General features: G+C 46.0%; 1 protein-coding gene across 2 annotated transcripts in view; it reads left to right on the top strand.

Moving 5' to 3' along the window:
- Positions 1-25,718, top strand: part of LOC142311953 (alcohol dehydrogenase 1-like) — a 190,237-nt gene that overhangs the window by 133,229 nt on the left and 31,290 nt on the right. For both annotated transcript variants that reach the window (XM_075350828.1, XM_075350824.1), the window contains one exon: positions 1,102-1,240. In XM_075350828.1, the coding sequence (XP_075206943.1) occupies positions 1,102-1,240 (139 nt within the window). The remainder of the gene's footprint in view (positions 1-1,101; positions 1,241-25,718) is intronic.

The following is a 25,718-nucleotide window of genomic DNA, read 5'->3' as shown; positions in this document are numbered from 1 at the left end:
ATGCTAGTTCAGTATGCCTTCAATTTTGAATAAATCCCCAACAGTGTCACCAGCAAAGCACCCCCACACCATCACACCTCCTTTTCCATGCTTCACGGTGGGAACCAGGCATGTAGAGTCCATCCGTTCACCTTTTCTGCATCGCACAAAGACACGGCGGTTGGATCCAAAGATCTCAAATTTGGACTCATCAGACCAAAGTACAGATTTCCACTGGTCTAATGTCCATTCCTTGTGTTCTTTAGCCCAAACAAGTCTCTTCTGCTTGTTGTCTGTCCTTAGCAGTGGTTTCCTAGCAGCTATTTTACCATGAAGGCCTGCTGCACAAAGTCTCCTCTTAACAGTTGTTCCAGAGATGTGTCTGCTGTTAGAACTCTGTGTGGCATTGACCTGGTCTCTAATCTGAGCTGCTATTAACCTGTGATTTCTGAGGCTGGTGACTTGAATAAACTTATCCTCCGCAGCAGAGGTGACTCTTGGTCTTCCTTTCCTGGGGCGGTCCTCATGTTAGCCAGTTTCTTTGTAGCATTTGATGTTTTTTTTCCACTGCACTTGGAGACACTTTCAAAGTTTTCCCAATTTTTTGGACTGACTGACCTTCATTTCTTAAAGTAATGATGGCCACTAATTTTTCTTTACTTAGCTGCTTTTTTCTTGCCATAATACAAATTCTAACAGTCTATTCAGTAGGACTATCAGCTGTGTATGCACTAGACTTCTGCACAACACAACTTATGGTCCCAACACCATTTATAAGGCAAGAAATCCCACTTATTTAACCTGACAGGGCACACCTGTAAAGTGAAAACCATTTGTGGTGACTACCTCTTGAAGCTCATCAAGAGAATGCCAAGAGTGTGCAAAGCAGTAATCAAAGCAAGAGAACCTAGAATATAAGACATATTTTCAGTTGTCCACAATTTTTTGTTAAGTATTTAATTCCACATGTGTTAATTCATAGTTTTGATGCCTTCAATGAGAATCTATTTCCAGAGTCATGAAAATAAAGAAAACTCTTTGAATGAGGTGTGTCCAAACTTTTGGTCTAATTATATAATATTTATATAATATGCTCATTTTTTATCATCTTTATTTGTTTAGGCTTCAGAGGCAAGGAAAATGTACCACAACTAGTGTCAGATGTGATGGCTGAGAAGTTTAAATTAGATGAGTTGCTATCTCACAAATTGCCATTTAGTGAAATAAATAAAGGCTTTGACATGCTGCGCAATGGTGAAAGGTATGTTTCAATCTTTCTTTTGATAAAAGGAATATAGAATATTATATGCATATGTAATGTCCTTCACATCATTAGTGATCTGTTATTAATGAAACCATGTAAATACAAAATAGTAAACTTTTTGACTTATCAGGTAAAAAAAGCAATATGCTCTTTTTGCTTAGCACCTTTATTGTGGGACATAGTGTACTCCTCAAAGTGGCACAATACGCCACATGCAAGCCATTTGTCATAGCTTGTGCCTCTAAGTTCCACAATCTATAAAGTAACAGTCCAAAATCACATCTGAAAATATAGCTATTACCGGACATGGAAATGCCTATCTGAACCCTAGAGTCTTTCTAAACTGAAGCACACCGATCGTAAGAACGATACATGATTTTGCAAACTGCTGCAGGTAACTGCCGTTCAAGTTTCAGGGACGGGCTTTACTAACAACTCTTATAAATCAGTATGCATTGAGTTTCTGAGCAGAACTGGACAAGAAATAGTGAAATGGAATTAAAAATTATTTAGTTAAACCACATCATAGCAGTAGGCTATTCTTTGTTACCTTTAATTGTCAGAGCTGATGATACAGAATATGACAATCCAATCAAATTTACAACTACGAGGCACTAGAATTATCTTTGTTAAAAAATCTCTAAAATATGTTCTGTTCAATCTGACACAAACAATTACGCCCTCAGTTTAAAGAGAATCTGTCAGCAGGTTTTTGATATGTAAGCTAAAGCCAGCATGTTGCAATGTTAACACATAAAATTCAGGGCTGCCTGCTTTGTCACGGTCCAGTCTGTTGTTTATTTGCTATGTTTGTTTAAGCAGCAGGACCCTTATCATTGCTCGACAACAAAGTCACGTGCATGGTAGTAAGACACGCCCCTTCCTCTGACTGAAAGCTCACTGTCAATATACATTCTCTATTGAGAGCCTGGTGTGGACAGGGAAGTTCAGTCAGCTGACACAATCTAAAAATTGTGATTGTGTCAGAACAGTTGCACCCAGTAATCTAAGTGATACATCGTTGGATTCACAATCTCGCTTCTCTCACATGAGGTAGCAAAAACCTGCTGACAGATTCCCTTTAAGTGTGAAACTTGTGATAACTGAGGAGTTTCTCTAGGGGTGATCCTTTTAAATTCATGCCTTGTCTGCATCCGGTATATTCACTAATTGTTTCAATATATGAAATATGGGTAGTGACTACAAATACAAATTTCCTTTTCTTAATCCCAGTATATAATAAATATTCTAGGCTACTGGTGGGTCCTAAATGAATTTACAGTACAGGAGCATACATATAAATCATGGGGCCCCATAGGAAAAAACCCTACTTGAACCCCCCCATCTCAACCTGAAAAAAATATTTGGTGGTGTAGGCGAGGTCAGATGCGTAGATGCAGTCACAGAAGGGCACATTTGCTAAAGACAAGGAAAAAAAACACGTATTGCAGCACGTACACAATATGTACATCCATGCTAAAGCTCCTAAGTGTTTATGTACAGAATGTCTTTTTCACTCTGAAAAAAAAGACCCAAAAATGCTCAAAAGAATTAACATTTGTAATTTGTATATAAAAATGACTTGCTGTTCAGTATTTGAATGTCTTAACTTCATCAGGTTTAAAAAGACACTAATCAGTTAAGAGGAGTAGACCATTCTTCAGGCATCTTCTGTTCTGAAGACTTTTTATACTTTCCAATACACATCAATAAAAAGGTTCAAAAGACACCCAAAAGATGCCAATGTGTAATTTTGAACCTTTTTTCCAGTGGTTTTACTTCAAAAACTTTTAAGGGGGCTTTACACGCAACGACATCGCTAACGAGATGTTGTTGGGGTCACGGAATTCGTGACACACATCCGGCCTTGTTAGCGGCGTCGTTGCGTGTGAAACGTACGAACGACCGCTAACTATCAAAAATACTCACCTAATGATCGTTGACATGTCGTTCTTTTCCCAAATATCGTTGCTGTTGCAGGACGCAGGTTGTTCGTCGTTCCTGAGGCAGCACCCATCGCTACGTGTGACACCCCAGGAACGAGGAACGACACCGTACTTGCGTCCTCCGGCAACGAGGTGGGCATCACTTTCTTTCGGCTGCTCTCCGCCCCTCCGCTTTGATTGGACGGCTGCCGTGTGACGTTGCTGTGACGCCGCACGAACCGCCCCTTAGAAAGGAGGCGATTTGCCGGCCACAGCGACGTTGCAAGGCAGATAAGTACGTGTAACGGGTCCTAGCGATGTTGTGCGCCACGGGCAGCGATTTGCCCGTGACACACAACCGACGGGGCGGGTGCTTTCACGCGTGTAAAGCAGCCTTTAGCAGTTTAAAAAAATTCAAACGCTGTAAAAATGCTCAGATAAATACAAAAAGTTCGCTGAAAATGACAAAAAAAGACACATAGGAAAAAATTACTGATGTTACCTGAAAAGTCTTCCCCTTGAAGAAGCCCACCTGAAAAAGCCATCGCATGCACATTCCTTTAGTTTTCTCACCCACAACAGTACACCTTACATAGCTCCCACACAGTATGATGCCACCAAAAATTCTTCCACACACAGTTTGATACCCCCATGCCCTATACAATTTGTCCCCGCCACCCACACACAAAAACACAGTAAGATGACCCTATAGTACCCCTGGCGAAGTATAATTCCTTCACAGTTCCCTCATATGCTGTATGAGGCTGCCACAGTGCACCCAAAACAGTATGTTGCAACAGTGAACCCCTTATACAGTATATTGTCTGGATATTGTCCCCACAGTCACGTAGCGAAGTATGATGCTCCTATAGTGCTCTTTCACAATATGTTTCTCTGCACAGTCCCCCACGCACATCATAAGGCTCCTACAGTGACATCCTCCTAAAGTATAATGACCCTTCAGTATGATGCCCACACAGTGTACCCCTACAGTATGATATTTTCATCAGGGCCGGACTGGTACTAAAGTTCAGCCCTGGCATTTGGGGGTGCACAGGCCCAATTTCCACGTGGTGAATGTGTAATATCTTTGTGCACTTGTATATGTGAGCACTGTATGGCACTATGTGACACTGTATGGCACTATGTGACCCTGTATCACTCTGTCACACTGTATGGCGCTACAGTATGTGAGCACTGTATGGCACTATGTGAGCACTGTATGGCACTATGTGAGTACTGTATGGCATTATGTGAGTACTGTATGGCACTATATGACACATTTTTGCAGTGTGTAGCAGACCTTCATGTATTTTCTGCTCTTTGCTTCCCTGATTTGTGGATTGTTCCGCCACATACCTGTGTCCTAATCACTACAGTGGATTGTACCTGTGGGGACAGGTCCAGGACTAATATCACTGATATAACACTAATTAGTCCTCGATTAATGGCTGTGCGCCCCTCCACACACACACACACACACACACACACACACACACACACACACACACACACACACACACACACACACACACACACACTACAATACAATGCACCCCCATTACCCTCACACATACAATACATCCCCCCATCACCCACTACACACACACACAAATACAATGCACCCTCCATTACCCCTCCCCACACACAATACAATTCACCCCCCATTACCTCTCCCCCCACACACACACAATTCACTGCACCCTCCATTACCCCCTCCCCAGACATAATACAATGCACCCCCCATTACCCACTACACACACAAATTACTCTACCCCATCACTATACTCCTGCCTCCCCCCTCCCTCGAAATACAGTACTCCCCGTCTGCCTGTCACAAAGCTGTGTTCCTTCACAAATGTTCCCCGTTTATGTGTCCTCAGCCCCTCCCCACTTATCTCCATTAATTAAACCTTTCATCTTCGGCTCCTCCATGGAGCGCTTACCGCTGCCTGATGCATCCTGTGTGGTGCCCGCAGCACTGTGATGACGTCAGCAAGGTGCTGATCTCATCACGTTGCTGCACGTCGGGGGCAGGGCCCAGTCCCACTGCAGTGTTCAAATGTATTTATGTCTGAAAGATGCAAATACATTTGGATAGGAAGGAGGAAGCTGTGGTCGCCGGTACCGCCACCGCCGCGCTCCTCAGCAGTGTGTGCAGACAGGCACACTATCACAACAGGGCCAACACAGCGCAGCATGCTGCCTCCTTGTCCTGCTGCAGCTAGTGTGCACGGCATGCACACACTGCTGAGGAGCGCGGTGGTGACTGCAGATACAGCGGCCCACTACAGGGACAGGCCCATCTGGCATTTGCCAGAATTGCCCTATGGTCAGTCCGGGCCTGATCCTCATAGTTCCAACATACAGATTATGAGGTCCCACAATAACCTCAATACTATATGATGCACCAATAGTTCGCCCACATATTCCTATGACTGCAAAATTACCTACCCATAGTATACGAGTATCACTAGTCACTCCCACTCAAAGCATGATCTCCTCACAACTACCCATAGAGTATGATCCCGACAGCATAATAACCCCACAGATCTACAAAATATGCCTCCTCAACTCCCATACAGTAAGATTTCCCCCACAATCCTCTAACAAAGTATGATGGTCTCATAGCCCCTTACACACAGTCTTGGCATAGTATGATGGCCCCCCATAGGTCTTCTACACAGTATGATGAACCCTACATAGTATAATGCCCCCTCAATCTCCCACAAAATATATTTGCCCACAAGGCAATCCTACACTATATGCATAGCCTACAACCATCCCAGATTCAGCAGGACTGTCCTGATTTGAGGGCTCCCTCCCGCAGTCCCACTGTTCACTGCTTTTGTCCCGGCTCTTCCTCTCAGTGCAGTCAATAAATTAACTCAAGACAAGCAGTGCATAAAATAATTTTCTCATCTGCTTTGGCTTCCCAGGACAGGGCTAGAACTCATGTGCTTGTGATGAGCTCCTTGTCCATAGACAGCACCGCTACCATTGAGCCACTGCCTGTATTGAGTGGCATAGGAGGATTTGGTAATCTTGAACTGTATTACAGGCAGAGAAGCCAGAAGCAGATTATTCAGTTACGTAAAGATGTAGATAAATATATACTGTATCTCTATGTATCTGAAGGAAAAAGTCAGATTCTTTTATTGCTATAAAACTAAGGATATTATTTACTTTCATCTCTCCACATTGGAATCAAACCAGCAACTTTCAAACAAGTGTCCAGCAGGCCTAGCTGTGGAGCCACAAGCAGCAATGATGTCAAAGGAATGATTTTGTATAGATGAACCTGCATTACTGCCCCTGACTTCACAGAAGATTACACAGGACATAGAGATCCATTGTACAGAGCAGCATCTCTAGGTCTTGTGCTCTAGAGGGAGAGGAAAAGATAATTTCTTTTTCTTCTAATAAAATTCCTAAAAATACTAAAAAAATAGAATAATGTAATTTTTATTTTCTATAAAATAATAAATATCACAGAGCAGCAAATAACATGGACATGTTTGGTGTCCCTATAATCGTAATGACCCAAACAACACAGCAATCAGTTTACTTGGGGATCGGTAAATGGTGAAAAAAATGGCACAATTGATTATTTTTATTTATTAAACCCATAAAAAAGTGTAATAAAAATGTAACACTGAAGCTGTGTTCATATGTAGCATAAATGCTGCGTTTTTTCTCGGATTATGGCATGTTTGCTGCATTTTTTTATGCATTTTCCCTGATATTTGATACATGCTTGGTGCAGATGTGAATCCGGGTTTTTAATGCTTTTTTAATACTTTAGAAAAGCTTTGATTCTGCATTTAAAAATACAACGGCATTTTTTTTGCTTCATTTTTTTTCAGGCTCCACAAAGAAGCCTATAAAAAGCAAAACAAAACAAAACTGCACAGTTCAGCAGCATCTTTAACCCCTTCACGACCATGGATGGATATTTCCATCATGGAGCGTGTCCCGTTAAGCCCTGCCCCCTGCCGCGGGCAGGCGGCGTTGATCGACACACATATCAGCTGTTTTCAACAGCTGACATGTGTGCCTGCATGTTATGAGTGGAATCGCATTCCACATAAGTCACGTGAGAAATCACGTGACTTTCAGTGGTTGCCATCGTAGCACAGGGTCATGTGATGACGCCTGCAGCTATGATGTTTCACTTTCGTTTTCCCTCGGCCCCGAGCAGAGGGAAACAGGAAGTGACTTTATCTGCTGTTTACAGCTGTATAGCTGTGATCAGCAGATAGATAAGAGCGATCGGATTGCTGATTGCTACAGCCCCCTAGGGGGACTAGTAAAATAAAAAAAAAAGTAAAAAAAGTTTTAAAAAATAAAAAAAACAAAAAACCTAAAAGTTCAAATCACCCCCCATTGAAAATTAAAGGGTTAAAGAATAAATAAATATACATATATTTGGTATTACCGGATTCAGAAATGCCCGATCTATCAAAATATAAAATCAATTAATCTGATTGGAATTTCTTTCCCGCTAGGCCATTTACCAAACGCCAAAATTACGTTTTTTGGTCGCCACAAGTTTTACGCAAAATGCAATAACAGTCGATCAAAACGTAGCATCTGTGCAAAAATGGTACCATTAGAAACATCAGCTCGAGACGCAAAAAATAAGCCGCTACTAAGCCATAGATACCAAAAAATGAGAACTCTACGGGTTACGGAAAATGGCGCAAAACGTACGCCACTTTTATTGGACAAGCTTGTGAAATTTTTTAACCCCTTAGATACAAGTAAACCTATACATGTTTGGTGTCTACAAACTCGCACCGACCTCAGGCATCATACCTACACATCAGTTTTACCATATAGTGAACACCGTGAATAAAACATCCCAAAAACTATTGTGCCATCACACTTTTTTTGCAATTTTTCCTCACTTGGAATTTTTTTGCTGTTTTCCAGTACACCATATGGTAAAACTTATGATTTCATTTAAAAGTACAACTTGTCCCGCAAAAAACAAGCCCTCATATGGCAAGATTGACGGAAAAATAAAAAAGTTACGGCTCTCGGAAGAAGGGGAGCAAAAAACGCAAAAACGGAAAGTGCCCCGGGGCTGATGGGGTTAAGATACTCAGCGGGAGAATATGTCATGAAATCAAATCCACTTTGCTTGGATGTTTAACCCGTGTTCCCATGTAGTGTAAATGCTGCATTTTTTTTTCTGCTGTTTTTTTTTTTGCACATAAATTCTGCTGTGCATAGCTGTCCAAGGAAAGTAGATGGGAAAGACACCGCTTCTTATCCCTTCCCTCCCCTTGTGTATATCACTGTCTACCCGGGCTGATGATCTGGACCCAATAGGTGATGATTCAAGGTCTAATTTTATATCCGTCGAGATGCCTCACTAAACCTGTGCTGACTTATATATACCCATTTGGACTGTTGAGTGTCTGGCCAGCCAATGAAAGATAAGGTTCAATATCAATAATGAAATAGTCTTTTCCAAATGTGCTATGTTTGATACTAATTCACCACTGATTTAAATATATGTATTGAATACTACGCTACAAAACAGTGGACTTTAGTTGTACCAACCTTTTGATGAATTTTCAGACCTGATACAGGCTTTACAGTGACCAATGCAGGATAATGCATGTTAAAAGAGGATATTGAATGTAAAATCCTCAGTGGGGCCTTATCTATTATATTAGAAAACTGCTATTTGACACATAACAGTGTTGATATTCATGTTGGGGTTAGCTTGTTCAATAACCATACCCTATTTGGGCACTTGTTTTAATGTGTGTTTCCCTTTGTACATTAATCCTTGTGCTCTGTGTTCGATTGTCCCTTGAGCCATTATTTTGTACACTTATGATATAATAAAGTTTTTTCAATTTTCTAAAAAAAAACCCCATTTTTTATGGTGATTCCTATTGTGGCATACTTTTCTTTGTTTGTCTATGATGTTGCTGTATGCCAGGAGATCCCAGAGGGTGGTGCCCTTCTCACATGTAGTCTCCAACAAACGCAGCAGCGGTGGTATCCTACATTACCACGACCCATGGGTGGCGTCACGAACTTTGTTGTTCACCCCTTGTAAATAGCCCCCCTTTTAATTCGAGTGGCCGCGCGACCCCGCCTCGGGTCCGGAGACCCCTCGAGCCACTGCGGATCCGGATCCGAACAGCCCATCGGCTGTCGCGGGGGCAGCACACAATGTACCCATAAGTTGGAACTCCACCTTGCATATGCTTGAGAGACTCTGCGAGCAGCAGCAGGTGATAATGAAGCTTCAGTTGCAGCATGATCAGCGAGTCACTCAGTGGAACAATGCCACTTCACTTCTTGAGTTGGCCTCCATGCAGGACATGTGTGCCATGTCACACTGCTTCGAGTACTCCTCAAACATGGCTAGCGCTGATGACTCAATCAGCATTACTATGCCTCTTTGAAAAAAACCACTTCAGGTGATGATAGATGAGGCGATGGCACAAGTGGAAGAGGAGGAGGAACAGGGGCAATTCACATGATTATCATGCTAGTTGTCCACACATGGCTCAGAGAATGGGTTCCTGAACCAAAAGAGGACAGTCGTGTAACTGCCCACTGTTGTGGCACGCAAAGCAGCTTATGGGCATCACTGGAATGTGATTGGATGAATACAGAGGACACGAGGACACAGACAATACACCTCCCACAGAGAACAGCTTTTAATTGCCTTTGGGCAGCCTGGCACACATGACTGAGTACATGTTGCAGTGCCTATTCAACTACCACCGAGTTACCCAGATTCTTGACAGTGCTAATTACTGGGTGGCCACCCTGCTGGATCCTCGCTACAAGGATAACGTGCCATACTTACCCCCATCACTGGAGTGTGAATGAAAAATGCAGGCATACAGGTGCACACTTGTAGATGCACTACTGAAGGAATTAACACCTGACAGTGGAGGCTCAGAGAAAACACAAGGTAGAGGACGAGGAAGAATTCAACAAAGCAGCTGGGGAACTGGCACCACGTCAGAAGGGAGGATTAGCCTGGCCAAAATGTGAAAACACTTCTTCTGAATGCCACAACATCCAGCATCCCCATCTGATATGCTCCATAAAAGCAAATGGCAGTGTTTCAATAAAATGGTGAAAAATGTCAACACTTCTCCACAAAGTGATTGATGGGTCTGTTCCATTTAACTTCTGGATCTCCAAATTGTATAAATGGCCTGAGATCGACCTTTGAGATGCTGGCCTGCCCTGCCGCAAATGTACTGTAGGAACATGTCTTTAGCACAGCAGGTGGTATGACCACAGACAGGTGCATCCGCCTGTCCATAGTCATTAATATGAACCAAGCGGGGGTCCTACAGGACTTGTCTGTACCTTTTGCCCTCACCTAGCCATTGTTATACTCCACCAAACTTTGTTTGTTTGCTATACTGTGTTTCCATTCCAAGTGTTTTTTGGCCTCCCCAAATAAATAAACCCAAAAACTACCAATGTTAGCTAGCTCCTCTTCCTCTATCTCTTCCACCTTCCCTGCTATGTTCACCTGTACCTCCTCCTCAACCTCCACCTCTACTTTGACCTGGTCCTCCTGGTTCAAGATAACTTTTTTTTATTTTTAATTCTATGTTATATTAAAGGGGTTCTGTGCGCTCTGTGGGAGAACTCTTTAAATTTTTGCTGTGTTGTTTAACTCTGAAAACCGTCTCTGTAGGGACATTTTTAACATTGGTGGCTTGTGAGGGAATGCTTTTCCAATTTTGGCTATGTGGATGAACTCTGAAAACAGGCTCTATATGGGCATTTTTAAAATTCTTGGTGTGTGGGGAATCTCTTCCAATTTTGGCTGTGTGGATGAACGCCGAAAACAGGCTCCATGGGGTCATTCTTAAAATTGTTGCTCTGTATACAGGTCATGTAATACTTCACACTTTTTTGGGGTGCAAAATAAGTAGATTGGCGAACCCACAGATATCCAAGATCGGAGGGTCCAACTGGATTTAAAAAAATTAAAAAAAAACCCGGGTCAGGCCCAGAATTAGTCCTGGATATCTGCCCGGATGCCGATCCCCATATAAGTCTATGGGGACCTGAATCATGCACTCTATAATGGTGGTAGAAAGAGATGGGGGATTAGAGCAGGTGCATTATACTTATCAGTCTCGGCACGGCTGTAACACTAATTCCGGGGCCGCTCATTATCAGCTTAAGAATGCCATCCCCCAGATGTCAGCTTTATCATGGCTGGGTATCTTGGGGTGGAAAGCAAGCTGTTTTTTAAAATGATTTACTTAAATAATTAAAAAAAGCCTCATGCGTTTCCTCTTATTTTGATACACAACCAAGATAATCACACGGCTGGGGGCTGCAACCTGTAGCCATATGCATTATTTGTGCTGGGTATCATAACTATCATAATATGGGGGGACCCTATGCCTATTTATTTATTTTACAAAACAATAGAGAGTCACACAGCTTGTGCAATTCCAAGCAGTCAGAGACCCTGTCACACAGGGTGGGGACTCAGTCTGACTGTAACCAATCACAGATGCTTGGACTGCCGGTGGGCAGGTTAAGCAGTGCATATGTATGAGAGTATTGAGCAGCCTCGGAAGTAGTGTAAGGCTATGAGTGCACATTCATGCTGAAAAATCTGCAGCGATTTGGCAGTGCATGTGCGCTTCAAATCGCTGCAGAAACACTGCGTAATGGATGCTTTGTGTCTGCAAAATAGATGCCGATTTCATGCGCTCTGGATGCAGCCTCTCCCATAGACAGAGTGGGAGCAGCATCCAAAGCGCACCAAATAAGTGACATGTTGCTTTTTTAAGCCCAGCGTTTTGGATCAAAATTTCAGCATGCAAATCGCTGCACTCAAAAAAGCAACGTGTGGACGGATTATGCACAATCTTCATAGATTGTGCTAACGCAGGATGCTTGCATTTATGCTGCAGTGCATTACGCAGCGTAAAGGCATGAAAAACGCACACGTGCGCACATAGCCTAACAGCTGGAGACTGGCACGTATAACGTGTCTGCTTTCTTCCTATTTTCTTTCCTTTTATTTTTTTTTAATTATCCAGATGGCCGGATCCGGATAATTACCCTGAGTTCTCAGAAGATGGTGAGGGGAGACTCATACGGGTGCTGGGAGTAACGAAAGGATACGAGAGTTGAGCAAAGGGCGAGAATAACCATCTTCTCTATTTTTTCCATATCACAATAATTATGTTTTGGAGTTAAAAGAAGCCCCAGAGCATAAGAAGATACATTAAATTCACAAATAATAACTTCCCCAATTATATAATTTCTTAAGAAAATCCACATGAACAGGAAAATTAGAATTTTACCTGATCTACTCCTCTTTAGTATAAGCTGTGTGCACAAAGTCTGTTTTTAACTTGTTTTTTAAAACATTTTTTTTAGTGCGGTTACATCACAAAACTGCAAGCCAATCATTATGCCAGCAAATTCAATGAGAAACCAGAAGTCTACTGCATAAGCTGAGTTTTTCCTTGCAGATTGGTGCACAAAATAATGTGCAACATATGATATTCTTTCAGCATTTTTGTCTACGTTTTTCACGACTGAAAGCAATGAAAAATGCATGCAAAGAAACTCATGTAAAAAACGCATTAAAGTTTGACAAAAACTGGCATTTTTTCTGTCAAAAGATGCAGAAATGGTGCAGAAATTTCTGCAACGAAATACTCAATGTGTGTGTGACGCGTCCACGGGGTCGGGTGTTACTCGTCACCGGCTGCGGTGCTTCTCCTGGGACGCCGCGGTGGCCTTGCCTGATTCCGTGACCCCCGGGTGTCTAAAAATGGCTGGGGATGGGGAAGATGGGGGTATTTGTTCATGACATCACCTGTGGTGTGCGGCCAATATGAGCCGCCGCTGCGGGACTTCTCTGCTGGGGCGGATGACTACGCAGCTCGGATGGTTCAGCTCTCCACAGGCAGAGCTGTGCCCAAAGGGAGGATGTTGGTGGTGGTAGTCTCTCAAACGCTGATAGCGCTGGGGACGCGATGGAGTGGGCGCCGGAATTAACGGGACAACGCAAGCAGTGCAGTTCAAGGTCTCTATACTCACTGCTCATACATTCAGCCGTTGGAAAGTGCCGATCCCTGCTGTGATGGGCTCCAGCCAATCCCGGATACTTTGGAGGTCATGACTGGCGGTCCCTTCTGTTAAAGTGGCTTTACACGCTACGAGATCGCTAAAGCAATCTCGTTTGGGTCACCGAATTTGTGACGCACATCTGGCCGCTTTAGCGATGTCGTTGCGTGTGACACCTATTAGCGATTTTTAAATAGTTGCAAAAAAGTTCAAAATCGCTAATCGGTGACATGCCCCCACTTCCCAAATATCGTTGCTGCTTCAGTAACAATGTTGTTCCTCGTTCCTGCGGCAGCACACATCGCTACGTGTGACACCGCAGGAACGAGGCACCTCACCTTACCTGCGTCCCGCCAGCAATGAGGAAGGAAGGAGGTGGGCGGGATGTTCGTCCCGCTCATCTCCGCCCCTCCGCTTTGATTGGGCGGCCGCTTAGTGATGTCGCTGTGACGCTAAACAAACCTCCCCCTTAGAAAGGAGGTGGTTCACCAGTCACAGCGACATCGCAGAGCAGGTATGTGCGTGTGACGCTGCTGTAGCGATAATGTTCACTACGGCAGCGATCACCACATATCGGCCATACGATGGGGGAGGGTACTATCACGCTTGACATCACTAGCATTGGCTAGCGATGTTGCAGCGTGTAAAGAGGCCTTAAGTCTCCTTTCAATGGTCTCTCTCCACCCCAGCTACTGGGCTGTGGAACGAGTCACGGGTGCTTGCTGCACTCCCCGTGAACCCTGGGATTCTCCTTCCTTTCCTAAGAACCCGGGTCAAGCTTCCTACTCCAGACCTCGAGCCTCGAACTATTTGTTGCCTGCTGCTCCTCCAAAGTGCGACCTCATGCAGACCCTGTCCAGTGCAGACTGCCTCTTGTGTGTCAGATGGCTCCTAACTTCCCTCTGTGGGTGCCCCGCCTCCCAGGTTCCTGACTAGTGGGCATGGGGCCCCATACCTCGTGATGGCTACCCCAGCACCTACGCTAGCCCTTTCCCAGTGACAGAACCCCTGTATTATGTATTGGTTGTGGTTGTTACCAGCGATGACCTCCTCCGTATCCAAGACGAATACTGCACCTTAAGTGAGGTGCAGTACCCTGTGGCGCCTGCAGCCACAGGGGCGCCACATTCCCCCACAGCGAATCACAGCACGTTCACGGGCTGTAAAAAGAAAGTAATTTAGTGGAAACTGCATTATTTGATTTACAGATTATCAACCACTTTCCTTCCCTTTATAGGAGGTACGGACCCTTAAATGTTGCAAAACATTATACATTTCATAGAAAAATAGGTTTAGTCAGCTCACCAGTCCTTTAGAAGAGCAGCCGTCACGGATCCAGTGAGATTCCAGCACAGGTAATATAAATAAAAATCTCCAGTGTCCGTTCTTCTAAAATCAATTATTTATTTCAATATCTTAAAAATCAATCGCCAATGCAAGAAGGGTAAAAACAAATTCAAAGCACAAACATCCCCGAGATGTCTAGAGTCTGTGAACACAAAGACATGTTTCGGACATTGTGTCCTTTCTCGATGTGTGTAACTTTTTAACTAGCCTAGGAGTCTTATAAACTAATTGCAACCACTTTTCACCTGCATTAAGAATGTTAGTAGGAAATCTGTTCCACCCACTAAATAGCTGCCACTCACACATGGGATCACCATTATACTCATATAATATTTCAAATGTTATCAAACAATTAATATCCAAATAATTTATAAAAATAATTCATATCATGTCTGATATTCATACCATTTGGTGATCTTGTATTGAGTAAATGAATCCACCATGTCTCTCAACCTAACAAAAGTCTCCTATGATCTCCCCTTCTCCTTTCTATGTCCTGAATAGAGCAGTTAGTCAGATCCCCCTGCTGCACTTCCGAAAAATGTTTCGAGGCCGCTGAACATTTAAAACTTACTTTGTTCCTCGCATCAGATAAGTATCTGCGGATTCGAATTTTTAACGCACCCGAAGTGCATCCTACGTACTGAACCCAGCAATTAGTACAAGAAATCAGATATATAACATTAGTATTATTGCAATTGATATACTGAGTAAAAGGATATATTTTCGATGTTACAAATGATTCAAAGTTTTTAGATAGTTTTGCTACATTGCAACAAGTACAAATATTATGTCTGCATCGGTTAAAACCTTTGGATTGCAGCCAATTTTCTTTTTTGTACATTTCACATCTGTCACATGAAACCAATTGACACTGTAAATCAAATATCCACGTAAAACATTCACTTTTAGACAATAAATCATTTTCCTTTCTCATTGTACTTTCACTTTCACTTGTACTATAATACCTTCACTTTGCATTTCACATAACACTGTTTCATTTCACATAGCATAAAACATTTTTCATTTAAAGGGGTTATCCGGCTTCTTTTGACTTTTTTTCATTATTACACTATTGGGCTACATTGGGGCAGGTAAGTAGATAGAGACCACTTACCTGCCCCGCTGTCAGCCCCTCTCCCCCGGCTCAGAGCGGTCATGTGACCCCTCCTGCCGCGGTTTTGCTGCTTCCGGCCTTTGCACGTCTACATGGGCAGAGCCATGTTGACATGCAAATCTGGAACAGCATGTCACCTCCCTGCTGGGCTGTACAGTGTTTGGAGTAAACGCCCCCGTTCCCTGCCCCCTCCCACACATTCCCCCCGCACCCCGTACTCTGCCCACAACCTCCCACACACTCCGTAGTCTCCCTCCTCCGCCTCCTGTGCCCAGCTACGTGCGCCCTGAATTGCAGCCGAGTCAGTGTCCAGTTCAATAAGGCAAGGAACACTTGTTGTCCGATACACTGCCAGCGCTGTGTCCCCAGCGCTTTATTATGTTTACTGCCTGACGCCCTGGGAACTGTTCCCCCCCATTTCACCCCCCCCGCCCCCCCTCCCTGTCAGTGTTTGCCCCCCTCTGCAGTATAAGCTGCCTCTCATTCTCAGCCTGCATTGCGTGCATCCGCGGGGATGACGAGCGCTGCTTCACTGCCCGTGCAGTCTGTGTCCCGCTCCCTGCCAGCCCCGCAGCTGCCCGCACTGCAATGTCAGTGTCTGCCCGCAGTATCTGCAGCTTCTCACGCCGCGGGGCTGGCAGGGAGCGGGACACTGACGCTCTCCCGCTGTGACGCACAGATCGCTGTGTGTGACAGCGAGAGAGCGACGAAATGAAGCCAGCAGGAGCCGGCATCAGGCAGCTGCGGAAAGCTGTAACCAAGGTAAACATCGGGTAACCAAGGTGGTTACCCGATATTTACCTTAGTTACCAGCCTCCGCCGCTCTCGCTGCCAGCGCCGGCTCCTGCTCTGTGCACATGTAGCTGCAGTACACATCGGGTTAATTAACCCGATGTGTACTGTAGCTAGGAGAGCAGTGTGCGCGGCTCCCTGCTCTCTGCACATGTAGCTGCAGGTTAGATTAGATGACATAATTACCTGCAGTAACGATCTCCTGCCTCCTGACGTCACCGCGGTCACTGCCTTCTCTGCCCGTCTCGCGGGCGGCCCGAGACTGTCACTAGCAGTGACGCCACGGGCTCTCGCGATACTGCGTAGAACGCGGCGGGCATAGAAGTCAGTGACAGCGCTGACGTCAGGAGAGCATGAGATTGTTACTGCAGGTAATGAACTCATCTAACCTCCTGACGGCAGCGCTCGGCATCCCCTGCAGTGACCTGGGCTGACCTATTGATGTTAGCTCAGGTCACTGCACGGCTCTCCCAGCCAATGGGGAACATTTTGTTCTTCATTGACTGGGAGTCTCATTGACTATGGTATGGATCGCCGTGCGACACCGTTATTGGATTACGCCGGACCCGGATTTGATTGTTCTTGTCAATAAATTGTTGAAAGAGGGAATGTGGGGAGTGTTTTTTCAAATAAAAATTTTTTGGTTGTCTATTTTTTATTTCTTACTGACTGGGTTGGTGATGTCGGGTATCTGATAGACGCCTGACCTCACCAACCCCAGGGCTTGATGCCAGGTGACATTACACATCTGGCATCAACCCCATATATTACCCCGTTTGCCAACGCACCAGGGCGCGGGATGAGCTGGGGCAAAGCGCCAGGATTGGCACGTCCAATGGATGCGCCACTTCTGGGGCAGCTGTAGCCTGCTATTTTTAGGCTGGGGAGTGTCCAATAACGGTGGACCTCCCTAGTCTGAGAATAACAGACCACAGCTGTCCGCTTTACCTTGGCTGGTGATCCAATTTTGGGGGGACCCCACGTTTTTTGTTTTTAATTATTTATTTAATTTTAAATAACAGCGTGGGGTGCCCTCTGTTTTGGATTACCAGCCAAGGTGAAGCTGCCAGCTGTGGTCTGCAGGCTGCAGCCGTCTGCTTTACCCTAGCTGGCTACAAAAGATAAGGGGGACCTCACGTCGTTTTTTTTTTTATTAATTCTTTATTTATTGGCTAAATACAAGGCTAAGCACCCCTTAGTGCCACATGAAAGGCACTAAAGGTGGCTTTACACACTGCAACATCGCAAACGACATCGCTGTAACGTCACCGGTTTTGTGACGTTACAGCGACCTCCCCAGCGACATTGCAGTGTGTGAAACACATCAGCGACCTGGCCTCTGCTGTGAAGTTGTGATCGCTAGAAATCGTTCAGGACCATTCTTTGTTCCTTTTGTTTCCCGCTGTGCAGCAAAGTCTCAGTGTGTAAAGGGGACTTTACAGCGACCACGCGGCTCTGTCTGTGTAGCGTCATGATTAGCGGTCACCTGTGAAGGATTCTAATCCCCCGAGTGACTGAAGTTTCCCCCCCTCTCTCATACTCAACGATCCCCGGCTCTGCACGGCATTCACACTGCTCCAGCGGCTTTTCCTTTTTTGAAAAAGCCGGCCGCTCATTAAACAATCTCGTATTCCCAGCTTTTCCCCGCCCACAGGCGCCTATGATTGGTTGCAGTGAGACACGCCCCCACGCTGAGTGACAGGTGTCTCACTGCACCCAATCACAGCAGCCGGTGGGCGTGTCTATACTGTGCAGTAAAATAAATAAATAAATAATTAAAAAATCCGGCGTGAGGTCCCCCCTATTTTAATACCAGCCAGATAAAGCCATACGGCTGAAGGCTGGTATTCTCAGGATGGGTAGCCCCACGTTATGGGGAGCCCCCCAGCCTAACAATATCAGCCAGCGCCGCTCAGAATTGCCGCATACATTAGATGCGACAGTTCTGGGACTGTACCCGGCTATTCCCGATTTGCCCTGTTGCATTGGCAAATCGGGGTAATAAGGATTTATTGGCAGCCCATAGCTGCCAATAAATCCTAGATTAATCATGTCAGGCGTCTCCCCGAGATTCCTTCCATGATTAATCTGTAAATTACAGTTAAAAAACACACACACCCGAAAAATCCTTTATTAGAAATAAAAAACACTAACAAATTCCCTCATTACCAATTTATTACCCACAACAAAGCCCTCCTTGTCCGGCGTAATCCACGTTCCTCCAGCGTCGCATCCAGCTCTGCTGCATGCAGGTGACAGGAGCTGCATAATACACCGCCGCTACGGTCACCTCCACGCAGCTAATGAAGACAGCCGCGCGATCGGCTGAGCTGTCACTGAGGTTACCTGGATGCAGCGGTGGCCGCGGGTAACCTCAGTGACAGTCCAGCTGATCGCGCTACTCAGCCGCCGCTCCTGTCAGCTCCACACAGCAAATGAGGTGAGTATCGCGATCAGCTGAGCTGTCACTGAGGTTACCACGCGGCCACCGCTGCATCCACCGTGTGTGTGTGTATGTCCGCTAAAGGAATCCGCTCTCATTTACAGGGAGCAGGGAGCTTATGATTCCTTCTTGTTTTCAACTGTATGTGCATCCACAATGTTGATGCCATTGAAAGAGTGATGCTGTGAGGGATGGGACTATTAGCAGTGCGGAAATGAAAGCCACCTCACAGACCTGCATCATGCTAGTAGTGACATAGGCATGCTGTGATGTATGACAGCATGACCAAAATACCATGTAGCCCAAGGAAAAAATAGTGGTCGAGATTTTTCACAAAAATCTGCAGTAACTATATTTTATTGTAGATGATGATTATTATTATTATTATCGCACTATTTCTTGCTTGCTGCTACACAGTGTAGATATGTGAATCCTCACATCACATGCAGCAGACACAGTTGTCGACAGTCAGAATGAATGGTCATGTGACCACTCGTATGCAATCTGCATATTCCACATTCTGAGCCCAATGTGTCAATTCATATAGTGACACATAGAGGGATAAGCCTGGAGAATCTATGTGTGTATATATATATATATATATATATAATGTATATGTATACACATAACTATATGACACAAACCACGCACACACACACACATGTACCATACATACATGGCGTATATATCTACTATAGACTCACATTGGGTGCTATATATAGTCTGCCTTACACAGTATTCATTTATCTATAAGGGGTGAGGAATATGTAACAACTCTTTCTGTTACCATTGTTGATGGGATGTGAGCTGATTGCTGTGTCACAGATGAGAGAAGCTGGATCTCTGCTCTGTCACATGCTGAGAGGTCAGTGCTGGGCAGAATACTGACAGCCATTGAATGTGCAGAGGGAGGGCAGGGGGCGTTCCTGTACACTGAGGCCGGGCAGGGGGCGTTCCTGTACACTGAGGCCGGGCAGGGGGCGTTCCTGTACACTGAGGCCGGGCAGGGGGCGTTCCTGTACACTGAGGCTGGGCGGTGACAGCTCTGACTGAGGTTTGGCAACCAAGAATACAGGAAATTGTCATGTTTGTTGGAGCTAAATGTAAACAAGAGCTGCAGGGAATAAAGTGTGAATTCAAGAGAAACAAAAGTTAGAAAACAGAAAATAACAATGTAGGGGTGATTTATATGACAATACAGCACAGATTAGCTTACAATTTTTTTTGGAGTGTATGTCGGATAACTCCTTTTAAGTGCAACATAAACTTTCAGCAGCAACTGTATGGGGGACCTGCCCTTAACCCCTAACGTAGGCTCTGGGTTTACTCAGAGCATTCCAGACCCTTCTCCTCTTCAGCACACCGACAGGTTTTCAGGTCTTACTAATTCTGGTAGGGTGCACAACTGGTGCAATATATTTACAAGGCAAGTCCTGGCCATTCCAAGTCCGGTGGCAGAGCTGTCCATTAAAGACTTATCGCTTTCTATGCAGTTCCTTTAATCAAAACTATTTATAGGAACATTAGTTTAGCATTCCCACTCTTTCTTAACTGCATGCTCCTGGGGACCGGCTCTGGTCCCCAGGTTCTGTCCACTGGTGGGACTACCCCGGGCATACTGCCCCGCTTTGTCACAGCGGTGGCAGATCGGTTGCCCGTCAGAATCATAGTGATCAGGGACTGATGGTAACACGTTTTTCCCTCGCCGTCGCCAGGGGACATCATCAGCACTGGTGGCCAACTCAATAGTGAACAGTGGTGAAGGCCCCTGCTGGGACTGTACGACCTTGGTTAGCGCGGCCATACTTTTCGTCAGTTCCATCACCTGGAACCGAAGTTCAGCGATTGAGTCTCCCACCCGGGTTTGCTCGCTGGCTCTCACCACTGCCCGTGCCTCCGGTAGCACCTCCGGAACCGGGGTTTCCATGGCCCGACAAGGCACAGCGATGCTGGGGGTGGATTCTCACAGCACACGAATGGCCCAGTCCTTAAACTCTGCGAAGCTGAGGTCAGGACTTTGCAGGGTCAGGATACGCATCTGGGTCTGGTGCGCATCAGACAGGAGTCTCTCAATGAACTGGTCGGTCAACAGGCGATCCTTATCTTGTATACCATTGGGATCCAACTGTCGGACTGCCCTCATTGCCTCCTGAAGATTTAAAGCATAGTTCCGCACACTGTCCTGGACCCTTTGCTTGCAACCATAAAATCTCATCTTGATTTCAGCCTCTGTACGAGTATCAAAGACGCTCTTCAGCTTAGCCAAAATCTGCTTCACGGTTCTTTTGTCAGCGTCCGGCCAAGACCTCTCCTCCCGTTGAGCTGCTTCGGTCAGCTGTTTGATCAGGATACTGGCCTTTTGATGTTCTGTTGGGGGATATACTCGAAACATTCCTTAAAATTAGTCAAGGTGTAAGACTCCCCTGAAAACTGTGGTAGCCATGTCGCCCCCAGAATATATTGCATTGTAAACGGCAGTACCAGTGTGGCGGCAGCGGCTACAGGTACGGTTTGATCCTCCTCCTCAGTGAACATATCCTCATTTCCTTCCCTTGCTTAGGGGTACGGGGTTTCCTGCAAGCCCTTGGCAGCGGGGTTCTGTCGCGGGCGGAGGGGCCGCGCTCGGGTCCGCGGCTTCTGCTGCTGCTCGGTGGCTCGAGCGGTGGGCTGGACCCGGGGACTCGAGCAGCGCTCCTCGCCCACGAGTGAAAAGGGGGTGGTTTGTTTTGGGAGATAGTTCGTGACGCCACCCACGGGTTGTGGTGATAATGGGCACCACCGCTGCTGGTGACGGGGATCCCGGGAGCGATGGTAGGGAGCAGCTAGGATGTTGTCCCCTCCGTGGGTAGGGGGTTGGTGATCCCGGGGCCCGGTGGTGATACGGGGAGGCTGGATGGCTGGGGTGCAGGGTTGCAGGGGCAGCGCGGCGCGGTGCCGGATGGCACTGGTGTACTCACTCAGACACAGATGCACAGAGTCTCTGGTAAACCAAACGGCTGGTTGGACGGGTCCCACAGCCGGCTGCAGTGTTGTGCTCTCCTCGGACGGCTGATGGTGGCTGTCTTTCCCTGCACCTTGTTAGAATGTTCTGACTCCTGTGGTTGCCCACCGGTAGTCCGCTTCCCTGCGTATAGGTACCGAAGGAGCCCGTTTTGCCCGCAGGCGCTGGCCCTTGGATCTCTAGCCTCTGGCGGTGGCTGTGTATCCTCACGGTGTGGACTGTTGCCTTCTATCGGGTCTTGGTTGTTAGTAAACCCCTGGGGTTCCGGTCACTTTCGGATTTGACCGTTGTCGGCGGCTCCAAGCCTAGTCGGGGTCCGATGGCCCTGCCTTTGTGCTTAGCTTCACTCCACTCCCCGGTTATGTACCGGCGGGCCACCACCCGACCCCAGTCCTACGGCTCTGCAGAGATCCACTAACTCCTGCAGACGGCCACCACCGTCTGCCAACCTTGCTGACAGTGCCTGGGCTCCTACCCAGACACTAACAGGTTCTGTCCTCTCACTTTCACCTCCAAACTAGAACTGTCACTTTTCCTGCCTCCAGACCTGTGAACTCCACTGTGGGTGGGGCCAGGGGCGGACTGGGCTGTCTGGGGCCCACCAGGAGAATTGACTCCAGGGGCCCACCCTACAGCTAAATGTAAACACCCATTAGCGTTATCCCCATTATTGTGTTGCTTTGACTGTATACACAGGCGGCTCCTGCACATCTATATTGTGCACCATATCTGGGATGTACAATTATAGTCGTTTGCAGTAATGGGGTCTTTGGTGAAAACAAGTTATCACCGATCCACAGGGTAGGTTGGTGATAACTTATTGATCGGTGGAACCAGACCAGTGGAAACCGCAGCGATCGGAAGATTGGGGAACTTTTTGCAGCAGGTGGGGTGTGTGATCGCAGCTCCATTTATCCTCTGTGGGGTGGGGTGTGTGACCGCAGCTCCATTCATCCTCTGTGGAGCAGCCAGATAATAACAAGCGCAGCGCTCGCAGCCACTGAGGGAATGAATGGATCAGGGGTCGAGTCGGACACGAGCTCCAGTGTAATGGGGGATAATAGTTGCACGATCGGTGCAGGTCCCAGCAATTGGTCCACACAGATGAATAAATTATCACTTGTCTTTAGTTCACACACTTTTTCTCTGATTTTACTGTTCCTGGTTTTGGCTTCAAATACTGAGGTAAAAAACTCACTGAATACTCAGTGTGTGCACTTGGCCTTAGTAAAGGTGATTATTTGTTTTCACTGGAGAATCTCTAAGTGCATATTTACTGCAGTGTAATAGTCACAGGACAGGGCAGGACAGGGAGGGGAGGGGTTAAATGTTTAAGTATTTAATTTCTACTGGAAATAATCTCCCCCTTATAGAGAGAAAAAGTGACCTCCATACACAACACAATCCACTATACCAAAACCAATAATACCATATACAAGGGTGAAATACCGCCACACCGCGACCAGACAACATATTACCACCAAACAGTGAACAAATACAGCCACATACAAGGGAGAAATACCACCACACCGTGATCAGACAACATATTACCACCAAACAGTGACCAAATACAGCCACATACAAGGAAGAAATACCACCACACCGTGACCAGACCACATATTACCACCAAACAGTGAACAAATACAGCCACGTACAAGGGAGAAATACCACCACACTGTGACCAGACCACAAAGTGACCGAATAATACTACATACAAGGGAGAAATACTGTGACACTATGACCAGATAACATACTACCAACACATAGTGATCAAAAGCAACCACATACCAGAGAGTAATACCACCACATCATAATTAGACCACACAGTAACCGAATATTACCACATACAAGGGAGAAATACCGCAACACTATAACCACACCACATAATGATCGACTATAACTACATACAAGAAAGTAATACCGCCACACCATAATCAGACCACATAGTGACCGAATACAACCACATACAAGGGAGAAATACCGTGACTGACTTACCAGTGACGTCTCTAGCTGACTTTATTCATCTTCGCTTTTTCTCTTCATCCAGCGCTGACCATCATCACTTCTTCCTGCCATGACGCGACTCTGCAGAAAATAAGTCACCTATAGCCGATCACTCCCAGAGCACATTCCTCACTATTTCCCCAATTTCTACACCACGTCAGACTCTTGTTCCCCCATTGGAGACAGTATCCTCAAAATTAACTTATATTTCATCAGTAATAATGTCCCCTAATTTGCTCTTACAGTAATTATGCCCCAAGTGCCACCATAAACCAATCATGTATGTCCCTCATTCTGGCCCCATATAGTAATTATGTCCCTCATCCTGGCCCCTTTTATTTAATAATGTCTGGGGAAACAAGTGGAATGAGAAGGGGTTGTTAATTGCTTCCTTCACAAAATATCACCCCACAATCCTGCTCTCCAAAATAGCCCCACAAAGTGCCCCTTTCCAAAATGTCCCCCCAAAAATTGCCCTTTCTATAATATCTCCCCCAACTACATCCCTGTATAAATCTCCCCCTCCTCATTATACTATGCTGCCTTCCAAAATCTTTGATGCCTCATAATGTCCCCCATTGCCCTATAATGTTCCAATTTCTTTCATAACGTCCCCCACTGACCTATAATGCCCCAATTTGCTTCATAATGGCCCCCATAACCCTATAATGTCCTTCCACTGCCCTATAATGTCCCCCACTGCCTTATGTCCTCCACTGCCTTATAATGTCCCCTGCTGCCCTATGATGTCCCCCACTGCCCTATAATGTCCCCCACTGCCCTATAATGTCCCCCACTGCCCTATAATGTCCCCCACTGCCCTATAATGTCCCCCACTGCCCTATAATGTCCCCCACTGCCCTATTATGTCCCCCACTGACCCATAATATGCTCCATAAAGTCCCCCACCGCTTCTTAATGCCACTTGTAAAATAACACTGCTCCTCCCCCACCCGCAGCCCCTCATATAAAAGTACATGTTCGCCTCCTCTGGAGCGCTTACCTGTGCCTGCGCGTCCTCCTCTTCATTCCTGCAGCTGCGGCCCCGGTGATGATGATGTCGGTGCAGGACTGAGGCGCGCTCCTCTGCAGCCCTGGCGATGATGGTACGTTGCGGGGCTGAGCAGAGCTGCTCTCCCTCCTGTCATCGGCCGCACTGTACAAATGTATTACGCACCTGAAAGACGCGCATACATCTGAATACCGGCGCGGTCGGTGCAGGCCTGAGGACTCCCGCAGTGCACTGCTAGGACCTTTGGTGAGTCACATGACACATGTGATGTCACTAAAGATCCTGCAACTGCGAAAAATTCAGTGATCGTACAGAACTTGTATGATCACTGAAGTTTACGATTGAAAGGCTGGGTGACGGGGCCCACTCAGGCCTGTGCATGGGCATACCCAGGATCAAAACTAGGTAGAGGCAAGCCATGGTCGTTCACGTTGTAAAATATTAGAACGGAAAAGGTGAATGAAACGAAAATTTTGAGAATTAAATGTAATTATAGCTCGATTAATGACTCCGCGCCCCTCTACACACACACACACACACACACACACAATACAATACATCCCCCATCACCCACTACATACACACACACACACACACACAAATACCATGCACCCACCATTACCATCTCCCCATGCGCACAATACAATGCACCCCCCATCACCCCCTCCACACACAATACGATGCATCACCCCCTACACACACACACACACACACACACACAATACATCCCCCC

This window comes from Anomaloglossus baeobatrachus, chromosome 1 (genome assembly GCF_048569485.1).
Source record: "Anomaloglossus baeobatrachus isolate aAnoBae1 chromosome 1, aAnoBae1.hap1, whole genome shotgun sequence".
Lineage (NCBI taxonomy): Eukaryota > Metazoa > Chordata > Amphibia > Anura > Aromobatidae > Anomaloglossus > Anomaloglossus baeobatrachus.
The sequence above is the reverse complement of the archived record's forward strand: the minus strand, read 5'-3'. Positions and strand labels throughout refer to the sequence as shown.